Source organism: Scyliorhinus torazame, chromosome 3 (genome assembly GCF_047496885.1).
Source record: "Scyliorhinus torazame isolate Kashiwa2021f chromosome 3, sScyTor2.1, whole genome shotgun sequence".
In the NCBI taxonomy this organism is placed as follows: domain Eukaryota; kingdom Metazoa; phylum Chordata; class Chondrichthyes; order Carcharhiniformes; family Scyliorhinidae; genus Scyliorhinus; species Scyliorhinus torazame.
In genome coordinates, this window is record NC_092709.1 from 154,000,071 (window position 1) to 154,026,675 (window position 26,605).

General features: G+C 51.1%; 1 protein-coding gene across 3 annotated transcripts in view; it reads left to right on the forward strand.

Annotated features, from left to right (window-relative positions):
* The window catches only part of cc2d2a (coiled-coil and C2 domain containing 2A), a 294,925-nt gene that overhangs the window by 90,272 nt on the left and 178,048 nt on the right, over nt 1-26,605 (forward strand). For all 3 annotated transcript variants that reach the window (XM_072496407.1, XM_072496404.1, XM_072496406.1), the window contains exons 15-19: nt 6,559-6,659; nt 12,207-12,347; nt 14,185-14,341; nt 14,983-15,218; nt 21,418-21,595. In XM_072496407.1, coding sequence (XP_072352508.1) covers nt 6,559-6,659; nt 12,207-12,347; nt 14,185-14,341; nt 14,983-15,218; nt 21,418-21,595 — 813 coding nt within the window. The remainder of the gene's footprint in view (nt 1-6,558; nt 6,660-12,206; nt 12,348-14,184; nt 14,342-14,982; nt 15,219-21,417; nt 21,596-26,605) is intronic.

Below are 26,605 nucleotides of genomic sequence, written 5' to 3' on the forward strand. Positions count from 1 at the left end.
GCAGACATATTAGCATAGTGTGTGCGCCTGTGCTCGACCAGGTCCACTGGGCATATCAGTGGCCCCAGCCTGTAAGGCAGCCCCTGCCCCACATGTCCCACCCCCCCCCCCCCTCCTTTCCCATCCCCACCCCCACCATTGGCCATTTTCCCTGGCACTCTACCCCCCGCATCACACTCCCGGCCTCGGCATCCATCCCTGCCGGCAGGGTTACCCATGCCAATGGTACGCTCTATGGACCCTGTCCTGGGCCCTCCTGGAGGATCTACTGTGGGCGTCCCCTTAGAGTGGGCTGTGTGATGACACCTGGAAGGGCGGTGCCTGGTTGTGGGTGGTAGTTTGGGGGGGGGGGGGTTTGAGTGAGGGGGGGGGGGTTGATGGGGAGGTGGATGGTGGTGGTGGATGGTGGTGGTGGGGGAGTGGGTGGGGGGCGAGGGGGCACTCATAAGGCGGTGCTGCTCTGTGCAACCACAGGCCATGGTGGGTGGTCAGTGGGCTGCGCAACATGATGGCTGCCTTGCAGGTCGCAGCAATGGCAGTCCATTCCTGGACACCACAGTCCCGCAGAGATACCCCAACCCCATGGCCCGTCCCGTGGCTACCTCCCACTACTCCCGAGATGCCACCCCCCTAGCCAGCAGCAGGACTGGTAGCCCACAGTCACGCCTCTGGGAAAATGTCCGACCTCCTCAGCAGCCACGGTGCCTGTTTCCCGATTTAAAGTACCACAAGTGAATCTCACCATCGGTACTTCCTCCTGGCGGAGATGGAGCATCGCGGAGGCGCGGAAAATACCGGGCGGGTATTAAATTGGTGTTAAATGCCTCTTAGAATTAGAATCATAGAATTTACAGTGCAGAAGGAGGCTGTTTGGCCCATCGAGTCTGCACGGACCCTTGGAAAGTGCACCCTACTTAAGCCCACACCTCCACCATATCCCCGTAACCAGGTAACCCACCTAACCGATTGGACACTAAGGGGCAATTTTAAAAAAAAAAAAATGTTTTATTGAGGTATTTTTTGTATTGTAACAACAACAAAATAAACAATGTACATGGAACTATAAACATAGTGCAAAAGCCGTCTTCCTTCCTTACAGGTCCACCTTTATTAACCTCCTGCTCTAAGCTAAACTAACCCCCCCCCCCCCCCCCCCTTTTGCTGACGATTAATTTTCCGCGAAGAAGTCGACGAACGGTTGCCACCTTCGGGCGAACCCTAACAGTGACCCTCTCAAGGCGAACTTGATTTTCTCCAGACAGAGAAAGCTAGCCATGTCCGATAGCCAGGTCTACGACTTTGGGGGCTTTGAGTCCCTCCAAGCTAATAGTATCCGTCTCCGGGCTACCAGGGAAGCAAAGGCCAGAACGTCTGCCTCTTTCTCCTCCTGGATTCCCGGGTCTTCCGACACCACCTCTGGACTCAGTGTCACCCTTGGTTTTAACATCGTGGACATGACATCTGCAAACCCCTGCCAAAATCCCCTAAGCTTCGGACATGTCCAGAACATGTGGACATGGTTCGCTGCTCCTCCCGCACATTTTGCACACTTGTCTTCCATCCCAAAGAATCTGCTCATCCGGGCCACTGTCATGTGAGCCCGATGAACAACCTTAAATTGTTTCAGGCTGAGCCTGGCACATGTTGCGGACGCGTTGATTCTACTCAACGCGTCCGCCCCTAGACCATCCTCTATCTCTCCTCCCAGCTCCTCCTCCCACTTGCGCTTCAGCTCCTCGGTCTGCGTCTCCTCCGACCCCATAAATTCCTTGTAAATGTCAGAGACGCTCCCTTCTCCTACCCACCCTCTGGAAACTACCCTGTCCTGAATCCCCCTTAGCGGTAGGAGCGGGAAGGTTGACGCCTGTTTACGTAGGAAGTCCCGCACCTGCAGATACCTGAATTTGTTTCCCCTTGCCAACCCAAACCTCTCCTCCAGCGCGGTCATACTCTGAACGCTCCCCTCTATAAACATATCCCCCATCCTCTCAATCCTGCGCTCCACCATATTCGGAACTCCCCGTCCATACTTCCCGGGGCAAACCGGTGATTATTACAGATTAGGGACCAGACCGATGCTCCCTCCGCTCCCACATGTCTCCTCCATTGCCCCCAGACTCTCAGGGCCGCCACCACCATGGGGCTGGTGGAGTACCGTGCCGGCGGGAACGGCAGAGGCGCAGTTACCAATGCCCCCAGACTGGTGCCCTTGCATGAAGCAGCCTCCATATGCTCCCTTGCCGCCCCCTCACCCACCACCCACTTCCTGATCATGGCTATATTCGCCGCCCAGTAATAGTTACTAAAATTTGGCAGCGCCAGCCCACCCTCTCCCCAACTCTGCTCAAACATTACCTTCCTTACTCGCGGGGTCTTGCCCGCCCAAACAATGCCAGTGATCACTTTGTTGACCCGTTTAAAAAAGGACCGTGGAATAAAGATGGGGAGACACTGAAATACAAACAGGAATCACGGGAGGACCATCATCTTCACCGTCTACAACCTCCCAGCCAATGACCACGGAAGCGCGTCCCATCTCCGAAAATCATCCTTCATTTGGTCTACTAGTCGGGCCAGATTTAATTTATGCAGCCGGTCCCATTCCCGCGCCACCTGAATGCCCAGGCACCTAAAGCTTCCCCCTACTAATCTAAACGGCAGCTTCCCCCAATCGCCTCTCCTGTCCCCTCGCCTGGACCGCAAACATCTCACTTTTCCCCATATTTAGCTTATACCCCGAAAACCGGCCAAATTCCCCTAGAATCCTCATGATCTCTTCCATCCCCTCTATTGGGTGCGGACAGAAGCAGGTCGTCTAAATAGGGCGAGACTATGTGCTCCACCACCCCCCAACCACCCCCGACCAGCCCCTTGAGGCTCTCCGAGCAATTGCCAACGGTTCTGTAGCTAGCACGAACAACAGTGGGGAGAGGTGGCATCCTGTCTCGTCCCCCGGTGCAGTCTAAAATAGCCCGATGTTGTCCTATTCGTCCGTACGCTTGCCACAGGAGCCTGATACAGCAATCTGACCCAGTCAATAAAGCCCCACCCAAATCCGAACCGTCCCAGTACCTCCCACAGATAATCTCATTCTACTTGATCAAAAGCCTTTTCTGCATCCATTGCGATCACTAGCTCCACCTCCCTACCTTCCGGGGGCATCATGATCACGTTTAACAACCTTCTTACATTGGCCACCAACTGCCTACCCTTAACAAACCCCGTCTGGTCCTCCCCAATAACGTCCGGTACACAATCCTCAATCCTGGAGGACAACATTTTGGCCAGCAACATGGCATCCACATTCAACAGGGATATCAGCCTGTAGGACCCACACAGCTCCGGGTTCTTGTCCCGCTTCAGAAACAGTGAAATCGTGGCCTGTGACATCATCGAGGGCAACACCCCTCTTTGCTTGCCTCATTGAACATCCTCATCAACACCGGCCCCAATATCCCAGAGAACTTTTTATAAAACTCCACTGGGTACCCGTCCGGCCCGGGGCTTTACCCGCCTGCATTGCCTTCAGACCCTCCGCTATCTCTTCCAATCCGATCGGGGCCCCCAGCCCTTCTACCAGCTCCCCATCCACCTTTGGGAAATTCAGCTCCTCCAAGAAGTGGCTCATCCCCTCCGGCCCCGTAGGGGGTTCCGACCTGTATTGCCTACTGTAGAAATCCCTAAACGCCTTTTTCACCCCTGCTGAATCTCCAACCAGATTCCCATCTCCATCATTTACTTTCCCTATCTCCCTGGCTGCCTCCCTCTTTCTAAGCTGCTGTGCAAGCATTCTGCTGGCCTTCTCTCCTCACTCATAGATCACCCCCCTCGCCTTTCTCAGCTGCTCCACTGCCCTCCCTGTGGTTAACAAGCCGAACTCCGCCTGTAGCCTCCGCCGTTCCCTTAAAAGCCCTGCCTCCGGGGTCTCTGCATACCTCCTATCGATCTGTAGTATCTCCTTTACCAGTTGGTCCGTCTCTGCCCTGCCCACCTTCTCCCTATGGGCCCTTATTGAGATCAGCTCCCCTCTGACCACCGCCTTCAGTGCTTCTCAGACCATCGCTGCTGAAATTTCCCCCGTGTCGTTGACCTGCAGGTAGTTCTGAATACATTTCCTCAGCTGCTCGCACACCCCTTCGTCAGCCAAAAGTCCCACATCTAACCTCCAGTGTGGGCGCTGGTTACTGTCTTTACTAACCTGCAGGTCAACCCAGTGCGGAGCATGGTCTCAGATTGTGATCGGCGAGTACCCCGTGTCCACCAAAATAAAGAAATCAATCCGGGAGTACACTTTATGCACGTGTGAGTAGAAGGAGAACTCCTTCACCCTCGGCTTCCCAAATCTCCATGGATCCAACCCACCCCCCCATCTGCTCCATGAACCCTTTTAGTTCCTTTGCCATTGCTGGCACCCTGCCCGTTTTTGAGCTTAACCGGTCCAAGCCAGGGTCAATAACTGTATTGAAGTCCCCTCCCATGACCAACCTGTCCGAGTCCAGGTCCGTATCTTCCCCAGCATCCTCTTTATAAACTCCACATCATCCCAATTTGGCGCATATACATTCACTAATACCACCTGCACCCCCTCCAGTTTCCCACTGACCATAATGTACCGACCTCCCACATCCGAAACTATTCTACCCGCTTCAAACACCACCCGCTTATTGATCAGGATCGCGACCCCTCTAGTCTTTGAATCTAGTCCCGAGTGAAAGACCTGACTGACCCAGCCTTTCCTCAATCTAATCTGGTCAGTTACTCTAAGGTACGTCTCCTGCAACATTACCACGTCTGCCTTCAGTCCCCGAAGATGCACGAACACACGTGCCCGCCTGACCGGCCCATTTAACCCTCCAACATTCCAGGTGATCAGCCTACTTGAGGGGCTCATTTCCCCCCCCCCCCCCTTCGCCGATCAGCCATCCCCGTTTTTGGGCCCGCCTCCAGCCCATGCTCCGCGCCTGCACCGATCCGCCCCAGGCAGCCTGTGCCCCCAACCACCTCTCTGTCCCTTAGCCCAAGTCCCTCCCTCGTCAGAACAACATTTACACCCCCTGCCCCCCAGTAACAACAACCTGTAACCCAACCCCTTTAATAAACCAAACATATGCAAACCCCCCCACCACTGCGCTTCCGTGAGATAGCCTGCCCAGCGAGCTTGGTGGACCCCATCCCAGGCACCGGATAGTCTCTCACCTATTGTTCCATCCCCCTCTCCCCCCCTCATACTCCAACATCAAACAATCCCTACACAATTGCCCAACAGAAAAACACCAAGATCTAAACAAGCGCACCTCCATCCCCGAACAGTGCAACTGAAAATCTTAACTCACTCAGCTCTACCGCTGGTCCCAAATCAATGCAAAAGGCATTACAAACAGCTTCCAGAAAATGAAAAACTAGAAACTTTTTAAAAAATTAAACCAGAAAAACAAAACAAGAAAAACCCAAGAACGTTGCAGCCACATTCAAAAGTTCTCAGTCCACCACCAGTCCTTTCCTTTTCGCGAAGTCCAGCGCGTCCTCAGGCGACTCAAAATAAAAGTGCTGTTCCTCGTGCGTGACCCAGAGACGGACCGGATACACCTTTTTCTTAAAATGGATCGACTTAATCTGGTTGAAGCCTGCTCTTCTCCTGGCCACCTCCACACTCAGGTATTGGTAAACCCGCAGGATACTGTTGTCCAACTTACAGCTCCGTGTCTGCTTGGCCCACTGTAGAATGCGCTTCTTATCCAAGTACCTGTGGAATCTCACCATCATAGCTCTTGGGGGTCTCCCATTTGCGGCTTCCTCGCGAGTGCTCTGTGAGCCCTGTCCACCTCCAAGGGCCGGGAGAATGCCCCATCCCCCAGCAACTTCTCAAACATGTCTGCGATGTATGCCCCAGCGTCCGCTCCTTCGGACCCATCCGGGAGCCCAACGATTCTCAAGTTCTGCCGGCGGGACCTATTCTCTAGGTCCTCCACCTTCTCCAGGAGCTTCTTTTGCTGGTCTCTCAGCATCCCCACCTCCAGCTCCACCACAGTTTGATGTTCCTCCTGCTCAGCCAGTGCCTTCTCTACCTTCTGGATCGCCCGATCTTGGGCGTCCAATCTAAGCTCCAGCCGCTCAATTGACTCTTTTATCGGGTCCAAGGAGTCCCGTTTCCACTCAGCAAAGCCTTCCTGAATAACTTGCATCAGCTGCTCCGTTGACCGCTGAGTCGACAAACCAGAGATCCGGTCCTCCGCCATGCAGTCTCCCGCTGCAACTTCAGCCCAAGCCTTCTCTGTCTTTCTGTTTCTGCCTTTACGAGCACTTCGAGTCCTTCTCTCCATGCACCGATGTAAGAATTCAGTACACAATTGCCTCTGTCATCAGTTTTACAATTCCATTCCAGTAGAAAATCGGGGGAAAAGGTCCAAATGTCCGACCAGAGCGGGAGCCACCAAATGTGTAACTTACTCCTTCATAGCCACCACCGGAAGTCCGACTAAGAGGCAATTTAACATGGCCAATACACCTAAAGTGCACATCGTTGGACTTTAAAGTGACTATTTTGGTTTGTGTTTCCAGTTGTGTGCTCTAAGGAATGCAGTGAAGAACATTACCGATGATCGTCATGTGAAAAGCTCAGTGGCACAGCGAAGACTTATGGAATATAAATCTGAGATCAGGTACCGCAGATGTGACTGTGTTCAAAGTTAAACAAATACTAATTGAACTTTTACTCAATAATAACTCATCATTGTTGTGTGCTATAGATTTCAGTGACAGGCAGATCTGAGGAATATTCCTTCGATAAGAGTCTACTAGTCCTAACAAAACAAAAGTCAGAATGGATAAAGCAGATTTTACAATGATGCTAAATGAAAGAAACTACCCTGATGTAACCCTTTCTCTTTCTGGTGTTGGTACTTGTTGGTACCCAGCTTTCATCTGTTGCAACATGTGTTACCATTTCCGTTATTTTTTTGGAGCGTTCTTTGTCCCATCTATTGGGAACTTGTACCAGTGTGATTTACTTTCTACTGGAGGAACAGGGAGTGGGTGGGGAGATGCTATTTTCTCTCTTATCCCCACAACTTCTCTGAGTGCAAGCTGTTGACCTATTGTTCATTCCGACTGTTGCAAAGGGGAGCACGAAGTCAAGTCATGTGTGTATTTGGAAGTGGGAATGATTGTGAAATGGGCACATTGAAATACAGCACCCGGTCGACAGAACTTGTGCTGTGGCACATGCGAGACTATTGGCTCAGTTTTTCCCATGCACGATAATGGATCAGGTGAAGCAGCTTCATTCCTTGGTTCAGGATTTTGTGGCCTATTCTTTTGCAGCAAAAGGTATACTTCAGGTTTCTAAAAGATGCATAGTTAAGAGTAGAAATACATTATGCTGCTTTAATATTTGATATTTGCTGTTGCATATTGATACAACTTCCTCTCCTGAATGATGCGACTGGTAGTGTATAATATCAGCCACTTGGTGGTGCTATACAGAATAACTACACAAATGTTAAAAGCAAATTACTGTGGATGCTGGAATCTGAAACAAAAACAAAAAACTAGCAGGTCTGACAGCATCTGTGGAGAGAAGGGAGCTAATGTTTGGCGTCTGGATGACTCTTTGACATTTGACAAATAATTTGACAAAGGATCATCCAGACGCGAAACGTTAGCACCTTTTTCTCTCCACAGATGATGTCAGACCTGCTGGGATTGCCCAGCATTTTCTGCTTTTGCTTAGTACACTTACTTTACTGGAGTTCATCGCAACCACAGCCAAATGTATTATGGAGGATTGTAAATGTTACACCCTTGTTCAGCAAAAGATTTAAAGATCAGCAACTACAGGCTTGTCAGTTTAACCTCAATGATGGGGAAGGTTTCAGAAACAATAATTTGGGAGAAAATTAATAGACACTTGGGCAAATTTGAGGTAATTAAGGTAAGATAGCACGGATTTGTACAGGCAAATTATGTTTAACTAACTTGCTTGAATTCTTTGAAACAGTAACAGTCAAGGTTTATGAGGATAATGCTGTTGACATGGACATCCAAAAGGCATTTGATATAGTGCCTCACAACAGAATTGTGAGCAATGTTGGAACTCATGGGGTAAAAGGGACAGTAGAAACGCAGATAAGAAATTGACTGAGTGACAGAAAACATAGATTGGTGGTTCAGAGTTGTTTTTCAGACTGGAAGAAGGTGCACAGTGGAGTTCTCCAGTGGTCAGTTTTTATTCCCCTGCTCTTTCTGACATATAGTAATGTTCGAGACCTTGTGTATAAGGCACAATTTCAAAATTGGTGGACAATAAAAAAAACTTGAAATTATTGTGAAATGTGAAGGATTTAGTGGGTGCAATTTAATGGTGGGGGGAGAAAACAGACTCACATTTTGGGCGTGAATAGTGGAGTGTTTCTCAGCGCCCGTAGTGCCAAGAACGACCCAACTATCCAACAGGACTTTGGTTTCTTTGGGCCTCAGTCAGGAATGCCCCGCTGAGGCCGCACCTACCTCATTTCCTGAAATGATGAGCTCAGCTCTGATGTGTTGGGTGCTCTGCTACACAGACGAACCAACACGGTTGCGAATGGTACAACTCAGTTTTATCATTAACATATATTTACAATGGTAAACTGGTTACTGAGGTTCGATCATAACCCTTGAATCTGTGGACCTATTCCTAACACTATCTTGGAGTGGATGTCTGAGTGGCTTGCAGTGAGCTCTGTGCCCTGAGCTGTCTCCTGCTGGAATGAATGGGAAGTGTCGTATTCCCTGTTTTATAGTGTGTATGCTCTTGCCTGTGATTGGCTGTGGTGTAGTGTGTGTAATGATTGGTCCGTTGATCTGTCCATCAGTATGTATGTATGTTTGCACCATGATGTTTACCTGAATATCATGACAAGCTCGTCAGTGCAGGAAGAGATCGGGGAGCCATTTTTAAATGCCGCCCCAACTTCCCCAATCTCTGAACCTCCCAACCTAGCTCTTAGAGGGTCCACCAGCCCTGCCTCACCCCACCTCTTAAGGGCCTCTGTACCCCCGAGCCTGATCCCTGGCAAGGGCAACCTGCCACTGCGGAACTTTGGCACAGCTGGCTTGGCACCCTGGCAGTGCCCCTGACAGCCTGGCAATGCCCCTGCCAGCCTTGCAGTGACTCCGGCACTCTGGCAGTGCCTGAAGGCCAGGTGGCACTTGTCAGATGCCAAGGTGCCAGATTGGCAGTAGCTGGTGACTGGGAGTGCCAGGGTACTACCCTGCCCAGAGCCGACCACCTTGGGCCTCCACTAGCTTGAGTCCCCCACAGGTGCCAATATGCCTAGTTCACATATATGTGGACCAGTGCTAAACGGCACTTGCTGTGGCCTCGCTGTGGAGGCCGTTAGTTCCCTAGCCTCGGAATGATCAGGCTCAGACATATTTAAATAACTCATTTAAATCTGTTAATCTGGATCTCATCCAACGAGGGTTAAATCCAAATCACGATGTCTTGTGAGATCTTATTAAATCTTGTGAGGCATTCGAGTGTCACAAATCTCGCAAGAATCCTCTTACGAGATGTAACGGCCTCGTTGCGACATTGAGTCAGGCTCGTCACGGCCATTCAATCATGCCTACTGTAAAGCTTCAAAAAAATATAGACTGACAGAATGGGTGGATAAGTGACAGATGAAATTTAATGCAGGGAAGTGTGAAGAGATTTGTTTTGGTAGGAAGAACACCAAGAAGGAATATAAAATACAGGATACAATTCTAAGGATCGTGGAGAAGAAAGACCTGGATGTATCTGTTCGTAATGCTATGTGCAGGACAGGTTGAGAGCATGGTTAATAAAGCATATTGCATTTTGGACTTTATAAATAGAGGCATGGCCTGCAGGTTAGCAGCCCATTGATCACGCGCAAATCCTGTAATAGCTGCAAAATCTCGCAAGCTACAAAAACGGGATTTGCGCCAGAGTAGATGGGGAGAAAGTGTTCCCATTGATGGAAAGATTGAGAATGAGGAGGCACAGATTTGAGGTGATTGGCAAAAGACACAATGGTAACCTCAAAAGTTTTAACACAGCGAGTGGTCAGGATCTGGAATGCGCTGTCTGAGAGTATGGTAGAGGTAGATTCAGTCGAGGTATTCAAGAGGGAATTGGATTATTATTACATAAAAAGAAAGAATATGAGGGGTAAGTAGGGAAATCGGGAAAGCAGCACCAGGTGAATTGATTCTTCAAAGAACCAGCTGAATATTTTCCTTGAGTGTTGCAACCATTCTATGGATGTATGTATTGTTGGGAATGTCACAGAGTTCTCCACACAGTTGCCTTTTGGGAAGGTCTGCCAAATTAAGTGTCAGTTAGGCATTTAACTCATCAGCGATGGACGTTCCCCGGAATCAATGACCCTAGAGGTGGAAGATCCTACACCCCTCAGGTTGCTGATTGGAGTGTGAATGGTGCTGATAATGCACCCACCAGAGACCACCAAGGGATCAGACCACAATGAGTGATGGCAGGATGCGGGTCACAGGGTGCAGGAGATGGCAGGAAAGGCAAGAGCAGTTGAGTTTCAGTGGTCCCGCACTTCCTGATGCCAGATCCCTCAATCTGGCACTGACTGTTTTTGAATGAGGGAATTCCCCTGGAAGCCTGCAAACATTCCCAACAGACCTGCTTCTTGTGTAGAGATTGCCTCGGCCAGTGGTGGCAAGATGAGGACCTTAAATGGGTATTAATTGCCCACTTAACAATGTTAATTAGCAGCAGGCCAAGAAGATCACCCCACAAACATTCCTGCTCCAGCAGGCAGATATAGATATCAGTGGGATCTCCACCCCCCCCACCCAGCCCACCTTTGTGGGGGTGGGGGGGGGGGCATTTAATTCTGCCCAATGAGGTTATGATATTTCATCTTCCAGCTTTATCCCATGTCCCTGTGCTTTCGCCCTGTGAAAAATGTAATTCAAAATGGAGGGTGCATTTAACTTTCATCACCGAGCAAATTATTACAAATGCTGGAAATCTGAAATAAAAACAGCAAGTGCAGGAAATACTCAGCAGGTCTGTCAGCCAGGGCCCAGGAGAGGGGGTGCGCAAGGTTCAAAATGCTGGGGTCAGTGACCCAGGGGGGCCCAGGTTCCAGGCTGCGACTGCACACGACAGGTCAACACTAAACCAGAGCACACAGCTGTGATCAGCCTCTATTCAGGACTCGTAAGTGCAACTTTAACCCCCGCCACACTGAGTTTAACTTTGTAATTCCCAAAGTGCAATTGGTTATTCTGTGTAAAAGTTTAGATTTTTAAAAAAATAATGTATGGCGACATAACATTTTCTGCTTCAAAGTCTGAAATTTGGAAACATAAAGATATTTATATAATTTGCCAAAGCAGAACCGTTTGCCATTGTGCATGAATAAAGATACTAGGCACTCGAATGTGCTTACCATTGAGATATGAGCACACTGGGAAACATAACATAAAAATGTAAAATGTGTAACTCGCCATTCCCTCCACCTCCAAGCGCCCCCCCCCCCTCCGCCACCCTTTCCACGATGGTACACGGGCTCCTGAGCAACTGGGAATACGTTTTACTCAGGTTGATGTCAAGATGGTATTTTTTCTAGTTGACAGGCACCACTGTTATCTACACAGTAATGCACTCCCTTCCACTCCCCCCCCCCCCCCCCTTCCCACTAACCCCTTCTCCGCAAAACTAAAAGTGGTTACTCCTGCATTTTTTGTTTCCATTAGGGGTAATATTACTTTTACCCCCAGTATAAAAGGACCACTGCAAACGTACCAAAGACAAGGTAATACATTGTGCACTACGCATCATTTATCTTGTGTTGCACAATTATGATATGAGTTTTCAAAATAAAAAGCCTGACCAAAACCTAGATATGATTGGTACTAGCAAATCAAAATGCAGCTATAAGCTGGCAATAGGGGAAATCTTCACATTAAATTTTTAAAAATAAATTTAGAGTACCCAATTCATTTTTTCCAATTAAGGGGCAGTTTAGCGTGGCCAACCCACCTACCCTGCACATCTTTTGGGTTGTGGGGGATAAACCGATGCAAACACTGGGAGAGTGTGCAAACTCCACACGGACAGTAATCCAGAGCCAGGATCGAACCTGGGATCTCGCCCTTCTTCACATTAAGTTTAAAGTAGTTGTGGACGTGAACCAAAAGTTGATCCAAATATCTCTTCACAGAACAATCCGGAGAATGTGCCACATGGAACAGGAGAAAGACTGGACCCTGCTGAAGAGCCTTGCCAAAGTGTGGAAAGACATCAAGTCACTTAGAGAGTTCCAGAAATTTACCAACACACCAATAAAACTGCACCTTAGACGGTAAACCTCTGACTTTGTTTTATGGCTTTTGTGCGCCATTTCTAATCTATTTCATTGGGAGCCGGTGTAAAATAAACTGTAGCACAAAGCTGCAAATCTAGGTCCCCCACCAAAACTCACCCTCCATCTGATACCCCCCTCTCCTATCAAAATCAATTTAACAGAAAGCCAACGAGCAAACTATTATATCAGTTAAATTTCTACTTTGATGAAACCACCGTTACAGAGGTGAAAAAATGGCAAATAGTGAAAGGTGACAACTTGGGGACCAGATGGTGCAAATCTCGATCGACAAAACCCATAATGAATGTGGACATTTGAATTTATAATAGAAAAACATGACACAAAAAACAATGAAACATGTGACGAAAGTTGTATGCAAACATTAGAGGGCAGGATTCTCCAATAATGGGGCTATGTCCCCACGCCAGTGTCAGAACGCGGGCATTTCACTCTGGACTTTCCTTCAGAAAGACCAGAGTGATTCTCCAGCCTACAGGGGGCTTGTAGGGCCGCAGAGTGCATCTTGCAACTCTGGCTGCGGATAAGGGGCTCTGCACTTCTGGCCGGGTGTCCGCGCATGTGCGCGGTGGCGGCCTGCGGCAGGCGCCCCGTGCGACATGGCTGACTCACACCGCGGACCGTGATGCAAGAAGTAGGTCCCCACGAGATTGAGCGCGCCCCGCGGATCGGTGCCGCCGGATCGCTTGCCTGGCGTCCATGATGCCCCCCCCCCCGGTGAAGGATCTCCCCACCCCCCAGCAGAGCAGCAGCGGACTGAGTCCGCAGCCGCCACTGGCTGTTTCCGACAGGCAAAACGTGGTTAGAACCACACTGTTGAGAACTCGGGCCATTTTTATTGGAGAATTGCTATGGGGGGGCCTCTGTCAATGGCCCCCTACCTGCGCAGCGTAGACCGCGCGGGGACCGGAGAATCGCGGGAGCGGCGTCGGACCAGATTTGGGTGTAAACGCCCATTCTCCGCCCCTGCGCCGATCGGGATTTCGGCGCGGAGGCTCGGAGAATCCTGCCTTAGATACATGGAATAATTCTGACAATGAAATCTGCACATGCATCTGTCTGCTAATCCCTTTGATGTGATAAAGATGTCACAGTTGTTTCCAGATATCATCAATGGCAAGTTACTATAACGTTTTAGAGGGGTAGTGGGGAGGTAGGTGGATTACTGAACTAGAATGGTGTGTTTGGCATTCACATTTAGATTTCCACTATGAATCAAGCTCTGGAAAACAAGTCTAAAGGCTTGTCACGTCTGCTCGGACATCTTTTAGCTTACAACTTTTTACTGTGTTTGGTAGTGTAGCAAATGTTTCCAGCACACAGCATTGTTCAGAGGATATTCTGTCTTCTCTTCCCAGTATTGAGGCACTCTTATCAAAATGTATGTCTTCTCTGAAGCCTGACTCCTGGCAGCTGGAAAGATTCAGTGAAACAAGCCAGTGCCTAAATCTGAGTATAACCAGACTACAGATGGATTGGCTGAATAAGATATATTGTCCTGCGAGAGAACGTTTTAGAGTACTCAATTATTTTTTTCCAAATAACACGCCAATTTAGCGAGGCCAAAAGCTAGTGATTCCAAACAAACCTGTTGGACTTTAGCCTGGGTTTGTAGACTTCTTACTGTACCCAACCCAGTCCAACGCTGGAACCTCCACATCATGGCTACTAAAGTGAGGACCGAGGACCAATATTGGCCAGGTCTCGGGTTTATCTGTCCAAGCGCCAGGATTATTTCCCGTTTCAGATTAATGCTGTTAATACGTTTTTACCCCAATCTACTTAATCAAGAATGAAATGTGTGTCAATATCACAGACAGGAGATTAACCGGAAAGCCGACGAAATTAGTTATGAATGTGAAATCCAAACTGAGGTAGCGGAACTTTTGGAAGACTATCAAGAAGAATACAAGAATAAGATGGAAGAATATAAAATAAAATATGAAGAATGGAAAGCCTGGAGAAAGGCAAAAGTAAGTGTTTTTTGCTTTGCATTGTCTACAAATTATGATTATTATAAATAACATTAACTATGATTAATTGCATGTCTGACTGAAATGCACATTTAATTCCATGTTCGTGATTCACCAAGTTAACTTGCTCCGTTTTTAGATGCTGCATAGTGAAGGCCATCATCTTGAATAGTATGCATTTAACTATGGTCAAAACGCTCACTGCCAAAGCTCAGGGGCAGAATGCATTTTCCAGATCACAAGACCATTCACTCCTCCTTCCACTCCCCCCCCCCCCCCACACCCCCCCATCAACATCATCACTATTAGCACAGGCACGAGGAAGCAATCGTCTAGGTTTCTGAATGGATGATAATCAGCTCATGGACATACAACAAATACCCAGGAGCATCATCACCTGTAAATTGCCCTATATCCAATTTCCACAAAAACCTCCCATGTTTATTTTCACCAGCCATTTTAGGAACTTCTAGCAGAAATCCAAATGTATATCTAGAAATAAAAGTAAAGAGTATAATTAAAATAGTACTGTTCATTTTATTTTGCTTTCTCAGCATGCAGTGTTTAAAATCGTGCTTCTTGGGGTTGCTTTCAATCAACTGTAATTAACAAAAATAACATGGGCTTCTCTCATTTGATAGAAAGCAAAGAAGAAAAAGAACAAAAGTGCTGATGAGCAGCAGGTTGATGATGCAGAAGAGAGTTCGATAGTTGAAGAATTTCCAAAGCCTGACCCTCCCGAGCAAGTGGACGTTTTGCTCATCGAGCAGCAGGTCCGAGCAACAGCAGCCAGAATTCGGCGTAAACCAGGAGAACCTGTCCTGGCTCCTGAACTTAGTATGACAGCTACAGTGACGCCCACCAGCCAATGTCCAAGGTAATGGCATGTTACTAGTTTTGTATAATACGTTTAATAGGTTTTGTCGTGTTGGGTGCTCTGCTACATAGACGTCCAACACGGTTGCGGATGGTACAACTCTGTTTTATTACTAACAATAACAACATCTGTAAATTGGTTACTGTGGTTCGTTCATTACCCTCTAACCTGTGGACCGAGCCCTAACACTATCTTGGAGAAGCACTCAGCACATGGTGAATGTCTGAGTGGCTTGCTGTGAGCTCTGTGCCCTGAGCTGTCTCCTGCTGGAATGAGCGGGAAGTGTCGTGTTCCCCGTTTTATAGTGTGTATGCTCTTGCCTGTGATTGGCTGTGATGTTGTGTGTGTATTGATTGGTCCGTTGATCTGTCCATCAGTGCGTATGTGTGTTTGTACCATGATGTTAATCTGAATATCATGGCACCCCCCCTCTTTTACAAGAATATGTGCCTATGTGGTAATAAATATGGATGTGTACTGAGCGCAGCTGAATGTGTGTGTGCAATATCTACAACATGTACATGAGGCTAAACTATATACATAGAAAGGTGTCAGGTGCAACATAGCAACGAGGTTATACCATAAACAAAACACGTGTAAACATTAAGCATCAAAACAAACTCCTGTAACGACAAAAAGAAAAACATATTAACATTGTGGCATAATGCGTCAGTGAGTTCAATGTTCAAACAGGCTCATAAGTCCAGCCTAGTAGGTGGGCGACGAATTTGGATTGACCGCCTCAAGGGTGGGTCAGGATCCACCGGCTGAGGAATGGGCCTGGCCACAGGCGACAGAGGAATGGGCATGGTGGCAGGAAGCTCCACGAAGTCAACATCAGGAACAACAGGAGGGCGTGGCACCGGTGTATGATCACGTAGCAAGTGCGGAAGCAGGCGACGAGCCCGGCGATTGCGCCGGCGAATGGAGCCATCAGGCATGCAAACCAGGAACGAGCGGGGAGCCATGCGTCGGAGAACTTCGGCAGTTGCCGACCAGCCACCCTCTGGTAGGTGGATGCAGACGTTGTCTCCAGGCACCAGGGCAGGAAGATCAGTTGCCCGAGTGTCATGTGCCACCTTCTGCTGAGCACGCTGCTGTCGCATCCTTTGCAGTACTGGAGCATAGTTGGGTGTAGGGGCCAGAATGGATGGCACAATGGTCCTGAGGGCGCGACCCATCAACAGCTGGGTTGGTGAGAGGCCAGTGGCAAGTGGGACCGAGCGATAGGCCAGCAGGACCAAGCAGAAATCCGATCCGGCATCCGCAGCCTTGCAGAGGAGCCGCTTGACGATGTGAACGCCCTTTTCCGCCTTGCCATTTGACTGGGGATGCAGAGGGCTGGACATCACGTGTGTGAAGCCATATGAAGCAGCAAAAGAAGACCATTCTAGGCTTGCAAAACAGGGCCCATTGTCCGACATGACAGTAAGCGGAATGCCATGGCAAGCGAAGGTGTCTTTGCATGCCCTTATGACAGTGGACGATGTCAAGTCGTGCAGGCGTATGACCTCTGGATAATACGAAAAGTAATCTCTGATGATGACGTAGTCCCTGCCAAGCGCATGAAAAAGTTCCACACCCACCTTCGTCCAGGGGGACGTTACCAACTCATGGGGCTGAAGCGTCTCAGGGGGCTGCGCCGGCTGAAACCTTTGGCAGGTGGGGCAGTTGAGCACCATGTTGGCAATGTCATCGCTGATGCCCAGCCAGTATACAGCTTCTCGGGCCTTCCGTCTGTACTTCTCAACCCCCAAGTGGCCTTCGTGTAGTTGGTCGAGGACCAGTTTGTGCATGCTGTGTGGAATCACAATCCGGTCCAGCTTTAGAAGGACACTGTCAATGGCGGCCAAGTCGTCCCGGACATTGTAGAATTGTGGGCACTGTCCTTTGAGCCACCCTCCCGTCATGTGGCGCATCACACGTTGTAGAAGGGGTCAGCCGCAGTCTCTCGGCGAATACGGGCCAGACTTGAATCATCAGCTGGCAGATTTGCCGATGTGAAGGCCACCTGACAGACGAACCCCTCCGAATCGGGCGGTGTGCTCACTGCTCTGGATAGGGCATCTGCATTGATGAGGTCCTTTCCGGGGTGTGGACCAGTTGGAAGTCGTACCTCCGGAGCTTGTGTAGGATGCTCTGGAGGCGAGGGGTCAGCTCGTTCAGGTCCTTATGTATGATGCTGATCAGGGGGCGATGGTCGGTTTCCACGGTGAACTGGGGGAGACCATACACGTAGTCGTGGAACTTGTCTATGCCAGTTAACAAACCCAGGCACTCCTTCTCGATCTGCGCATAGCGCTGTTCTGTGGGGGTCATGGTCCGTGAGGCATAGGCGACCGAGGCCCATGATGCAGTGTCATCCCGTTGCAGGAGTACCGCCCCAATGCCGGACTGGCTGGCATCAGTCGAGATCTTCGTATCACGAGAGGTGTCGAAGAACGCCAATACCGGGGCTGTGGTGAGCTTAATTTTGAGCTCCTCCCATTCCTTCTGGTGTGCGGGCAGCCACTGGAACTCCGTGGACCTCTTCACTGGGTGGCGAAGAGCTGTTGTGTGGGAGGCAAGGTTGGGAATGAACTTCCCCAGGAAGTTGACCATGCCTAGAAAGTGTAGCACTGCTTTCTTGTCTGCCGGCTGTGGCATGGCTGTAACGGCGCTCACCTTGTCTGCATCCGGACGCACTCCTGACCGGGATATGTGGTCCCCCAGAAACCTTAGCTCAGTTTGGCCGAATGAACACTTGGCTCGGTTGAGGCGCAGGCCGTGTTCCCGTATCCGCGCAAAGACGCGCTGGAGACGACTGATGTGCTCCTGTGGTGTGGTGGACCAGATGATGACGTCGTCAACATAGACGCGCACCCCTTCGATGCCCTCCATCATCTGTTCCATGGTTCTGTGAAATATCTCGGATGCCGAGATGGTGCCAAACGGCATTGTGTTGTAGCAGAACCTGCCGAAAGGAGTGTTGAAGGTGCACAGCTTCCTGCTGGACTGATCCAGTTGGATCTGCCAAAAACCCTTCGAGGCATCAAGCTTTGTGAAAATTTTAGCCCAGGCCATTTCGCTCGTGATCTCTTCCCGTTTGGCTATGGGGTAGTGTTCCCTCATGATGTTGTTGTTCAGGTCTTTCGGGTCGATGCATTTCTAATGAACTATGCTTTTTATAAACACATCTGTGGTTCATAGAATCATAGCATCCCTACTGTACAGAAGGAGACCATTTGGCCTATCGAGTGTGCATCGACCCTTCGAAAGACCACTCTACCTAGGCCCAGTCCCTTGACCTATTCCAGCGACACCACCGTAAGGGGCAATTTAGCATGGAGAACCCACCTCACCTGCACATTTGGATTGGATTGGATTGGATTTGTTTATTATCACATGTACCGAGGTACAGTGAAAAGTATTTTTCTCCGAGCAGCTCAACAGATCATTAAGTACATGGGAAGAAAAGGGAATCAAAGAAAATACATAATAGGGCAACACAAGGTATACAATGTAACTACATAAGCACCGGCATCGGATGAAGCATACAGGGTGTAGTGTTAATGAGGTCAGTCCATAACAGGGTCATTTAGGAGTCTGGTAACAGTGGGAAAGAAGCTGTTTTTGAGTCTGTTCGTGCGTGTTCTCAGACTTCTGTATCTCCTGCCCGATGGAAGAAGTTGGAAGAGTGAGTAAGCCGGGTGGGAGGGGTCTTTAATTATGCTGCCCGCTTTCCCCAGGCAGCGGGAGGTGTAAATGGAGTCAGTGGATGGGAGGCAGGTTTGTGTGATAGACTGGGTGGTGTTCACGACTCTCTGAAGTTTCTTGCGGTCCTGGGCCGAGCAGTTGCCATACCAGGCTGTGATGCAGCCTGATAGGATGCTTTCTGTGGTGCATCTGTAAAAGTTGGTAAGGGTTAATGTGGACATGTCGAATTATAGGCGCTGTTGTGCTTCCTTGGTGGTAGCGTCGACGTGGGTGGCCCAGGACAGATTTTTGGAGATGTATCTTTGGACTGTGGGAGAAAACCGGAGCATCCGGAGGAAACCCACGCAGGCATGAGGAGAATATGCAAACTCCACACAGACAGTCACCCGAGGTCAGAATCGAACCCAGGTCCCTGGCGCTGTGAGGCAGCATTGCTAACCACCGTGCCATATTGTATGCCCTAATCTAACAAATTATTCAAAATAATTTTGTCTGCCAGAGTAACTGTCATTTATAATGTCCAAAATAAGGGTTTTGAACACACCCGGGATAAAGGCGATAGATTACCATCAGGAAATCTGGGGTGTCATTCTCCGCCGGCGGGAGTCTCCGTTTTGCCGGCGCCCGGGGGTTTCCCGACGGCGTGGGGGTGCCCCACAATGGGAAACCCCATTGACCGGCCGGTGTTACGGGGACTCCCGCCGGCCGGTCGGGGCAGAAATGTGGCGGGGCGGGTAGGAGAATTTCGCCCCAGATCTCCATTTTCATGCACTTTTATTATTTTTTTCCTTTCCTTTGTTTCTAGTCTGAGAAGGTGGGTGAGTCAACTAATGTGCTTTTGCCTTTTTAAATTCATAAACTTTTCCAGTAGTTGGGAAAGACCTGCCATTCGATCCAGTTGGCACTATTAAGAAGCGGTTTCATGAAAAACTATGGCCACTAAATGAGGGTCTTTCCATTGTATGGTACCTGATTTTCATCTTGTTTATGTGTAAAGAGCTGCAGAGTGAGATGAGCACCAGATTGAAAAGGGAACGTCAAATTTTAATTAATGGGGATGCAATGCAGCCAGCAGCAGATTTACTGCACATTACACACTCTTCAATTTTGGGGAGATGAGTAGGCCAATTGGGTTAGGTCTTAATCACTACATGAAAGAACTTCCACAGACTTTAAAAAAAAATTTAGAGTACCCAATTATTTTTTCCAATTAAGGGGCAATTTAGCGTGGCCAATCCACCTACCCTGCACATCTTTGGATTGTGGGGGTGAAACCCACGCAGACACTGGGAGAACGGGCAAACTCCACACGGACAGTGAACTTTCACATACTTGGGCTAAATGGCCTTCATCTGTGCTTTACGCTCTTTGTAACTTGGAACAGTAAAAGAGAGTATCTAATTGGTGAAATCTGAAATGGGATTGCAATTGTCTGCAAATGCACAGCAGCCAATCAGCATTCCAATATTTTCTTAATTTTGAAGCGTTTTCTGTTTTGGATTTTTGTAGAATATTGAGAGGCAATGAAAAGATCAATTTGGTTTTAAACCTGGTGTTGAATTTTGATTCGAAGGTTGTGCAACTTTGCTTCCTGTATGCAGATCTTAAAAAAAAATGTGCACTCCCTGGCCTGGATTCTCCGCCTCGCAACGTCGGCAGTGGGGTTCTCAATGCTGCAGAGAATCGGGATCGACGCCGGCGGGCACTGATCCATTTCCGAAACTCTGGTCCCCGCTGGCGACGGGATCAGGGTTTGCATCAGCGCGCTAGCAGGAGGATAGATAGGATCCCCTAATTTAGAGGGCAGAGCACCAGAGTCTCTGGGCCCGCGTGAATCTCTGTTCCCCAGGCCGGAAATCACATGGGCAAGGATCCTAACTGGTATTTATCAGCGTTGCCTTGACGTGGTAGACCTCACTGAGGGCCAAAGAGCAATTCCCTTAAGGAATTAATCCGGAAAGTCCATCCTTGGGCCACCCTCCCCACAAAGCATGGCCTCTTCTCCCATACTAGATCCCCTGCCCTGAGACCCCTAGATAGGGAGATGCCTTAGATAGGAAGACCCCTAAATAGGGAGCCCCCCAGAACTCCTAGATAGGGAGATTTTCCTTCCACCACTGAGATCCCTAAACATAGAGACCCCCCCAAAGACCCTCTGAATAAGGGGACCCAAGACCTCCTGAATAGAAGACCCCCACCCCAGAGACCATCTGAATAGTAGGGATACCCCCCCCCTAACTAAAGGGACCCACACAGACAGGGATATCTTTTCTGGTGGCTCTGTCGGGGGGGGGGGGGGGGGGGGGGGGGCTTCCTTTAGTGAGGAGGTCTCTGTAGGGGTTCCTTTAGTTAGGGAGTCTCTGTGGGAGTCACTTTATTTAGGAGGGTCTCTGTGGGGGTTTCTTTAGTTGGGGCCACTAACTAAATTCTAAAAAGTGATTGCTGTGATAGATTAAGAGAGCAGGAATGCAACTTTATGAAAAATTATTATTTTTTTCCTCAGAGGTGAACAGCTGCGTAGGCAGGATGTTCAGAGATCCACTCTACATACCAAAGTTATCTTTAACAACAAAGAGGTCTCCAGAACCAGCAGCCGAACATTGGCCTCCGACTTCAAGGTCCATTTTGGACAAATCTTCAATGTGCAAATAGTCAACTGGCCAGAAAGTATAAAAATTCAGGTACTTGTGCTTTTTACATATTTAATTGAATGCTTCATGTGTTTCTCTTTCATTTCACCTCTTGTTGATGTGCTCTTTCAGTGTCCCACTGGCCATTTTTCATGTGTCAGATTTAACCATGAGTGTCACAATATTATTTAGCACCACGTCTCAATCCTGTTCTCACCTGATGATCACACATAAATATTTTGCAGCAAGAGCCACTGGGAAGCAAACAGGAGCTGCTTTTTACAATAAGGAACTATGACCAATATGTCAACCACCATTGCCTCCCTTGCATAGACCAAAAATAAAACCCAGGAACGTTATGATCGGATCGCTTAGTAACTTACCACTTGGAAAGGTAGCAGAGAAAATGCCCAATGTTTGTAAAATTGGCATAAGTCTAAATCTGTCCAGCAATAGTTTCAAAGGTATATTAACAGAAGTAGACCATTCAGCCCCTAAGGCTTGCTCCACCATTTTTGGCTGATCGTAACAGCTCTCTCTCTATACCCCAGAGCGTTGTGGATGCTGTATCATTGAATATTTTCAAGGATGAGATAGACAGATTTTTCGATGTCTCAGGGAATGGAGGAATATGGGGAGCAATCAGAAGATTGACCTGATTGTACTGAATGGTGGAGCAGGCTCAAGAAGTAATTTAGTCTATTACTGCTCCTGCTTCGTACATTTCACATTTCATACCCTTACCGAATAAAAATACATCCATAACGGTCTTGAAAGCTCCAATTGATCCAGCATCCACAGTCTTCTGGGGAAGAGAGTTCCAGTTGCCTACTGTCCTTTGACAAAGTTTGTCCTGATTTTATTCTTCTATGGCCTTGCTCTCATTTCTACATTGTGCCACCTTGTTTTCGATTCCAGAAGAGAGTAGTTAACTTCTCCACATCTATTTCGGCAAATGCTTTTAACATTTTCAACATCACCCCTCAAAACCTATACTCAAATGGAAGCCAAGTTTGTGCAATTGATCCTGATAATGAAACCCCTAAAGCCTCGTTGCATTTTGGTGAATCTGTGCTCTACCCTCTCCAAGGCCACAATGGCCTGAACTTTGCAGTCAGCAATGAAACAAAGGAGGCTTGCCACTGATCTCAAAGAACGCCTCGCTGAGAGGTTCGAGTCACGCGATGTGGAGGCGCTCCTGGACGCGGTGGAGCAGAGGAGGGACGCCCTGTATCCCGGGCACGGCCGCAGAGTTGCCCCACCGGCGTCTGTGGAGGGAAGTGGCAGAGGCCGTCACCGCTGTGGCCCTGACACCACGGACAGGCACCCAGTGCCACAAGAAGGTGAACGACCTCGTCAGAGCTGGCAGGGTGAGCCTCCCCCATATCCCCCCTCCCCCATATCCCCCCTCCCCCATATCCCCCCTCCCACATATCCCCCCTCCCCCATATCCCCCCTCCCACATATCCCCCCTCCCCCATATCCCCCCTCCCCCATATCCCCGCTCCCCCATATCCCCCCTCCCCATATCCCCGCTCCCCCCTCCCCCATATCCCCCCTCCCCCATATCCCCCCTCCCCCATATCCCATATCCCCCATATCCCCCCTCCCCCATATCCCCCCTCCCCCATATCCCCCCTCCCCCATATCCCCCCTCCCCCATATCCCCCCTCCCCCATATCCCCCCTTCCCCATATCCCCCCTCCCCCATATCCCCCCTCCCCCATATCCCCCCTCCCCCATATCCCCCCTCCCCCATATCCCCCCTCCCCATATCCCCCATATCCCCCCTCCCCCATATCCCCCCTCCCCCATACCCCCCCTCCCCCATATCCCCCCTCCCCTATATCCCCCTCCCCATATCCCCCCTCCCCATATCCCCCTCCCCCATATCCCCCTCCCCATATCCCCCCTCCCCATATCCCCCCTCCCCCATATCCCCCCTCCCCCATATCCCCCCTCCCCCATATCCCCCCTCCCCATATCCCCCTCCCCCATATCCCCCTCCCCATATCCCCCCTCCCCCATATCCCCCCTCCCCATATCCCCCCTCCCCCTTATCCCCCATATCCCCCCTCCCCATATCCCCCCTCCCCATATCCCCCATATCCCCCCTCCCCCATATCCCCCTCCCCCATATCCCCCCTCCCCCATATCCCCCCTCCCCCATATCCCCCCTCCTCCATATCCCCCCTCCCCCATATCCCCCCTCCCCCATATCCCCCCTCCCCCATATCCCCCCTCCCCCATATCCCCCCTCCCCCATATCCCCCCTCCCCCATATCCCCCCCTCCCCCATATCCCCCCCTCCCCCATATCCCCCCTCCCCCATATCCCCCCTCCCCCATATCCCCCCTCCCCCATATCCCCCCTCCCCCATATCACCCCCTCCCCCATATCCCCCCTCCTCCATATCCCCCCTCCCCCATAACCCCCCCTCCCTCATATCCCCAAGGGAATCCAGCCCTAACCTTAACCTCTGCAATGCACGCGCAACCGATGGCGTGCATTCATATACCTGCCTAACACTGTTGCCTTTTACCCCTGCCGCACCCCCCCCCCCCCACAGGAGAAGCGCGCGCACAACAATAGGGAGCATGTGAGGACTGGAGGAGGGCCCGCTGATGAGAGGCCACTGACCGTACACGAGGAAAGGGCCCTGGAACTGGCTGGCAGACCTGAGGACCGGGAGGTTGCTGATGCAGAGGTCGGGGGCCCACCAGCAAGTGAGCCACCGACAGCCCGTCCCCATATCCCTCCTCCCCTATATCCCCCTCCCCCGTATCACCTGATCACTGCCTGATGTCTAACCATGCATGCTTCATTGTGTATCGAAGGACCAAACGTCCAGGCACCCATCCCCGCAGATGCACACCGCCCGCAGGATGCCCCTCGGAGACCACAGGAGACGGAGAGACCCGCACCCTCCAGCATGCAACGCCCGCAGGATGCCCCTCGGAGACCACGGGAGACGGAGAGACCCGGACCCTCCAGCATGCGACGCCCGCAGGATGCCCCTCTGAGACCACGGGAGACGGAGAGACCCGGACCCACCAGCATGCGACGCCCGCAGGATGCCCCTCGGAGACCACGGGAGACGGAGAGACCCGGACCCTCCAGCATGCGACGCCCGCAGGATGCCCCTCGCACACCACGGGAGACGGAGAGACCCGGACCCTCCAGCATGCGACGCCCGCAGGATGCCCCTCGCACACCACGGGAGACGGAGAGACCTGGAGCAACAGGGAGACGACACCCCCGTCACGTGCGGGAGCGACCACCCAGCGATGAGGGGGGCAGCCACAGGCCCCCGTCACATCCGATCCAGGACACCACTACCCAGGACACCACTACCCAGGACACCACTAACCAGGACACCCCTACCCGGGACAGCACTACCCAGGACACCCCTACCCGGGAAGACGAAATACCGGACAGTGACTCCGAGTGGATGGGTGGAGACGAACCCCCACCCCAAAGTGCCATGGAGTCAGAGTGGGACGAAGAGCACGACACAACGCCACTGCTGTCACCAACACCCTCCACCATAGCAGAAACACTCACCACGGTTGGGCACTTTAGTGATGAGGCGTCTGGTACACTCACTGGTGCGCACAACACAGCCGTCCCGGTACAGCAGGTGGAGGTAGGAGCAGCAGAGGGACCGGGCGGTCGGAGGGCAGCCCAGGCCAAGGGAACATCTGCCGCCCAGATGGATCCCGGGTTCCTGCAGTTACCACACCCACACATAGATCCGATGCAACCACCGACCCGGAGACGAGCGAAGAGGGTGACGGGCGGCTTGCGGCGGCTGCGGTCGCAGGTGGAGGAGTCCACCTGCGTCCAGGAGCTGGGAGTGGTCCCGGTCATGCGTGCCACCCAGGCTGACACCGCACGGGTGGCGTCCGCGGTGGAGGCAATGGTTGCGACGGTGTCAGACATGGGGAACGGTTTGCGAGGCCTGGGGCCTTCCGTGCAGGCGGCGTCTGTGGCCCAGGAAATGGCTGCCCTCTCACAGGAGGCCATGAGCCAGCGCCAGATGGCAGAGGTGCTCAACGCCATAGCCCAGTCTCTGCAGGCCATGGCCCAGTCTCAGCAGGCCATCGCTGAGGGCATCGGCGCCAGTGGCCATGTGCGAGCCGGCGTCGCACTGTCACAGACAGGGTTTGCCAACACCCTGGGCTCCATGGCTGCAAACCTGCAGACCCCTGTCGATACCAGCACGGGCCTCCAGGACTGGCAGCGCCAGATGTCGGGGGGGGCGTCGGATGGCCAGTCCGTTCGCATCCCCCACCCATGTAGAGGCCTGGGGGCTATCGGGCACCCCGAGGGAGGAGGAGGTGGTGTGGTCCGTCCCGGCTCCCTCTGTAGGGGAGGTCCCGGTACACCGCGACACCTCGGACTCCCCCCTCCCCCCCCCCTTCCGTTCCAGGTGCATCGGGTGGGCAACGGGCAGGACAGGCTGGCAGCTCGCCATCCCAGTCGCCCGGGCCGCAGCCTGGCCCATCTAGGCCAGGACGCCCTAGGAAACGGCCGCCAAAGGGATCCAGTGTCAGAGGGCAGGAATCACAGGAGTCCACCTCCAGTTCTGCTGTACCGTCTGGGGAACCACGTAGACGTAGTCAAAGGGCCCGTAAGGCCAAACAATTAGACACTGAGTAAGTTGGCATGGGTGCAGGGCACAGATGAGTTTTAGGGGCTAGGGCACGTGCATGAACTCCTTTGGTTATTAAAGTCAATGTTACACCTACCGAAGCTGCCTTTGTGCTCTGTCCAAAGTGTGCGGGCGTGTCATGTACGTTGAGCGCAAGTGTGTGTGTGAGGGGTGGTCTTACCTCAGCCCCAGGTGAGTCTGCCCCCTTGCCCCTGGGCCGCCATCAACATCCCCCGGGCAGAGGACGGGACCGTGCGCTGCAGTGTCACAGCCGCATGCAGGGATGGTCCGGGTGGATGGTGGTACTGTGGCCATGGGTCAGACATAGTCCAACGATGTAGAGCCAGGAGCTCATCGCAGGGCGGGTTGTCATCATCCTCCATGGCCTGCGATAGACACGTGTCCAC